General features: G+C 39.2%; 1 protein-coding gene across 1 annotated transcript; it reads right to left on the bottom strand.

The window, feature by feature from the left end:
- Nucleotides 1–439: 439 nt before the first annotated feature.
- Nucleotides 440–2,146, bottom strand: LOC149257889 (putative xyloglucan galactosyltransferase GT19). Its single transcript, XM_089370308.1, has one exon. It carries the CDS (start codon nt 2,059–2,061, stop codon nt 649–651), a length of 1,413 nt encoding a protein of 470 aa, XP_089226434.1. The 5' UTR covers nt 2,062–2,146; the 3' UTR covers nt 440–648.
- Nucleotides 2,147–4,847: the final 2,701 nt, after the last annotated feature.

Genomic DNA, 4,847 nt, shown 5'->3' with positions numbered 1-4,847 from the left:
TTTAAATCCATAATTAAAATAGATATATAGTGGTTTTATTTCATTTAGTATAGAAATTAGAAAAATAATAAACCAATAATTAACTTATTGCATGGTACTAGTGTAAAAAGACTAGAAAAAACTTAATACTATTCAAATATGTGATGAAAACCAAAAACACACCAAAAACAAACACTCATGTTAAAAATAGCATATTACCAAAATTGCATAAAGAAGAATGATATTAAGAATAACATGGTATATGAGAAAATGAATAACAATAAAACTCTAAAATTAAATAAACCAAATTTCAAAGATAAATATTTTATTTTTTTAAAGTTAATAAAATTTCAAAACCAAAATTGAATAAACCAAATTTAAAAAAAAAATCCTAAAAATTCCCTTCCCCAATGTTTACATCTATTTTCAAAGACAAATTGAATTAAACAAATTTCAAAAATAAAAATTTCCTTCCCCATTGTTTTGAAAGTTTACATCCATTTTCTGTCCATTAGGTTTTCTGTCAAAACCCCTGAAATGTATTTCTAAGGCGCAGAAAACTGTTGGTACAACTGCTTCAGGCAGTTTAAGAATATGATGCAAAATAATTACATTCTTGTATTCATGTACAGTCAGAAATCCAGTTTCAAGTTTCCACATTTAAAAATTTCAAATTCGAGTCCAGAACCGGTTGCTCATGGCTCTGTTAAGCATGCCTTCCACAGTAATGTCGAAGGCATCTTTTGGAAGCGTCTCACTACCACTTTTTGCTGCAAAATTCATGTAAAGCAACCTCGGAATAATCTCAGCGATCTTCTTCCGCATTTTCCTTATTTTCTTCTGAGAATAGCTGTTCAAGAAGTCCTCAATTCTCAGGTCCTTTTGGCGATTCACCACTCTCTGTTCAGGGATAAAAACAGAGTAGGCCTTTGTGTTTGAAGGAAGATGCCATGTGTACTGTTCATATGCTGAGTCATTTCTGAAAAAAACAGGAATACACCCTGCTATCAGGCCATCAAAGATCGCCCGCCGGGTGAAAGAATCCCCGGGCGGTTGCAGGCAGAAATCGGCCTTCAGCGATACTTTCACCACGGCTTCCGGGCTGTGACTGCATTTCGCCTTTGTGCAATTCACGATCAGGCATCTCGAAGATTTCTTGCATTGTGCCATAACCGCGCTGCGGACACTGGAACTCCGCCTTGGGGAACCCACGAACGCAAACAAGAAAGTCCTCCGCGCGGACACCAGAGTCTTCGTCCATTCTTTCAATTCCCGCTGCGATTTCGGATGAAAAGAAGTCAGGTACGGAATTGCCTGCTCTCTGTCCATCCAGGTTCGGCGCTCCACCAAGAAAGTCGTGACATTGGCCATGGCCGGGAGCTCCAAGAAACTGGTGCCCCAATTAATTCCCTCGGCCGAGGGAGCCTTGCTCAGGTCCCAAACGGTCCGTCCCGTGACCATAAAATGGTCGATCCCGCCCCTTTTCCTCCAGATCCACCACGCCTTTTGGTCCAGCCAAGAAGCCAGCTCTGCCCCGTGATTCGAGGCCCGGTCCCGCTCGTCCCCGTACAGAAAACGCAGGGCATCCAGACCGATGTAATAGGGTATAAAGAAAGCATCGGCCAAGCGCGCATCAGAGACAAGGCAACGGTACTTTCTCATCCGATTGTGGAAAACGACCTCCAGCATGTACAGATCTGTAGCGTACCATCCCGTCCTGTTGCGAATCGAAGCCCCAAGCCCCTGATTTTCAATGTGCCGGCAGAAATTGAGCCACGAGACTAACTTACCGCTGCAATTGTGCAGCAACTGATAATTGAACTTGGCAGGCAAATCGTACATGAAAATCCTTTTGCCTTCACATGACTGTGTGTGCGCGGACACTTCACTGTGTTCTCTCAATTTCATATCATAAGGTCTGCTGGCACTGCGGATCACTTGGTTCGTTATGGGCGGGTCTCCATTGAAGAAGAACTGCGAGCTCATGTGGCTCAGAAAAACGAAGACGAGCAGCGTGGAGCATGAGAATGCAGACCAGTACTTCCAGTAGCCCCAATAAATCTTCATGATCATCGAATTCATGATGTTACATAACAGTGATCTCGGTTTTCTCTGATTTCAAAGAAACAGTACGCGATGTTATAGACGAAAGAAGAGGCCCACCTGGCAGAGAGGGAACGATTCTTTGGAAGATTATGGTTCTGTTAGACGTGTACCGCAGCGACCTGCTGGAAATCCTTCCACTTCGTACGGAACTGTTGCTGCAGGGTCCCAACGGATGTGTTTGTTAGGGATCGACGATGCCGAATCTTCCGAGCGCACGACAATTCAGGATGATGACAGTTATGTAACCAAAAAAAAGAGGAGGTTAAATTATTAATTACTTTTAATCGATATAATCGTATAAGTGATGAGATAAATACCAAAATTTTCCAAAAAAATCTTACTTAAAAGACTATTATGTTATTGGTCATTCAATTGGGAAAAGGATAAAATCTAATTTATTTTTAAAAATTAGTTTTATATTTTAATGCTGGTAGAGTTTAAATAGATCCAGATTGATTTAATTGTTAATTATATTTATAGTTATTAATTCTTTATTTTCAAATAATTATATTTATACTTATTAATTTTTTATTTTCAAAATATTTTAATTAATAATTGTAAATTTAAGAGAGATTCTTCAGCGTAAATCACATAGAATATCATTTGTCGACGTGTTTCGAACCAACTAGTGTGGTTCATTGTCAGGACAAGTTGAAGAAACAGATCCAGCTTAGCATGTTAAATAGTCTGAGCAGAATGTTAAATAGTCTGAGCAGAGATAGTCTGTTAAATAGTCTGCTCGATTAGTGGAGATCTGCCTAACCTCCACCTTCTTTAGTTTTGAAGGCGAGTTCTTTGAGCAAACCTCTGTTAAATAGTCTGCTCGATTAGTGGAGATCTGCCTAACCTCCACCTTATTTAGTTTTGAAGGAGAGTTCTTTGAGCAAACCTGTGGTGTTGCCATGGGCTCCCCCCTTTCCCTTGTGGTTGCTAATCTTTTTATGGAAGATTTTGAATCCAAGGCCCTTAGCTCGGCACGCTTCCTTCCAAAGCTTTGGAAGAGATATGTAGATGACACTAATGTTATCTGGTCTCATGGCCAAGAGGAATTGGATCTCTTCTTTGATCATCTCAACTGTCAATCGTCAGCCATTAAGTTCACCAAAGAACAGGAAGTCAATGGTTGCCTCCCATTCCTTGATATTCTTATTTCTAAGAATAGTGATGGTTCCCTCTCCCACCAAGTGTTTCGAAAGAAAACACATACGGAGCAGTATCTTTATGCCAATTCCCACCATTTCCTGGCCCAGAAGTTGGGTGTTCTTAACACCCTAGCTATTCGAACCCTTAGGATCTCTGATGAAAAAAGCTTTGAGAAAGAGAAATCCCACCTCCTTAATGTTTTCGTTGAGAATGGTTACAGCAAGTAACTGGGTCAGAAAGCTTTCCTCAAAGCTGCCAAAAATTCATTGGCTAAAAGAGAACCGAAAGAGCGGGTCCCAGGTGTCCATCTTCCTTATGTACAGGGGACCACGGATAAGATTGCTAGGGTTCTTAAGAGGCATAATGTCCCCTCGACCTTTAGACCCCTCAACACCATCCGTAAATCCCTCAGATCTGTGAAGGATCCTATCAACCCTGAGGACATGAAAGGGGTTTATATTATTCCTTGTTCCTGTGGGGCACCCTATATTGGTGAGACTGGTCGCTCCATTAGTCAAAGGATTAGTGAGCATGCAGCTGACCTCAGGCATAGGAGAACCAAGTCTTCCGCTTTAGCTGAGCATGCAGAGAGTACCAATCATCATGTCTGCATAGAAGAGGCGAGTACTATCGCTAGGGTTTCGCAATTCCATCACCGAAAATTTAGGGAAGCCCTTGAAATTGAGAAAATACCGAACAATCTCAATAGAGAGGACGGATGGAAGATAAGCAGCTGTTGGATCCCAGACCTCTCTTCCTAATTGAAGGATTATGATTTTTATTAGTTAACTTATTTAACTTGATAATATTTTCTTGTTACGTATTATTATTATTATTATCATTATTATTATTGATTTATGTATTTATTTATTTTTATTTTTATTTTATTTATTTATTTATTTTATTAAATAAATAAATAATAAATAATAACAGGAGTGACTGTTAACACTGACAAAACAAAAGTTATGATTATCAAATCCAAGAAGGACACTTACGCTAATTTTATGTATGACAATAATAACTTGGAGGAAGTGTATTCTTACAAGTACCTAGGAATTGATATTCATCACAAGCTCAACTGGAACCATAGCATTGAGAAAAGGATTATTGGGGGTGGAAAGCTTACTATGGTCTTGAAAATAATTGTAAAATTGCAAACCTTGTAATGTGGGATAAAAAGAAGTTCCTCTTTGAAACTTTAGTCACTCCTGTTATCTTATATGGCTGTGAGGTTTGGGGTTGCAGCATCTCCAGAGAATCATGGAGAAAGATTGAGCAAATCCAGAAGCGTTTTATAACTTATAACCTGAAAATTAAAAGTAATACACCCTATCCTATTCTCCTTATAGGAGCAGGTCTTTCCCCTATTGAGAGCCTAGCTATGCTTAGGTTTCTGTTGTACAAGCACAAAATCAGTAACATAAACAATCATAGACTTCCTAAGCTAGCTTTAAATTCTAGCCAAAACCACCTAAGGCTCAATCGAGGGTGGCATAAAGACACAAGGGCCTGGTTAAACTATTGGGAGATCAACGAAAATGATGCAATGCAAAACATAAATAACATTAAAGATATTGTTACTTCTAAGTTCAAAGAAAAAATTTGGTGTGAGAAAGACT

The sequence above is a fragment of the Pinus tabuliformis genome, chromosome 6 (genome assembly GCF_031772625.1).
Source record: "Pinus tabuliformis cultivar Carrire ecotype Pingquan chromosome 6, CPIR1, whole genome shotgun sequence".
Classification (NCBI taxonomy): Eukaryota; Viridiplantae; Streptophyta; class Pinopsida; order Pinales; family Pinaceae; genus Pinus; species Pinus tabuliformis.
Note: the sequence above shows the minus strand (reverse complement) of the source record. Positions and strands in the feature narration are given on the sequence as shown.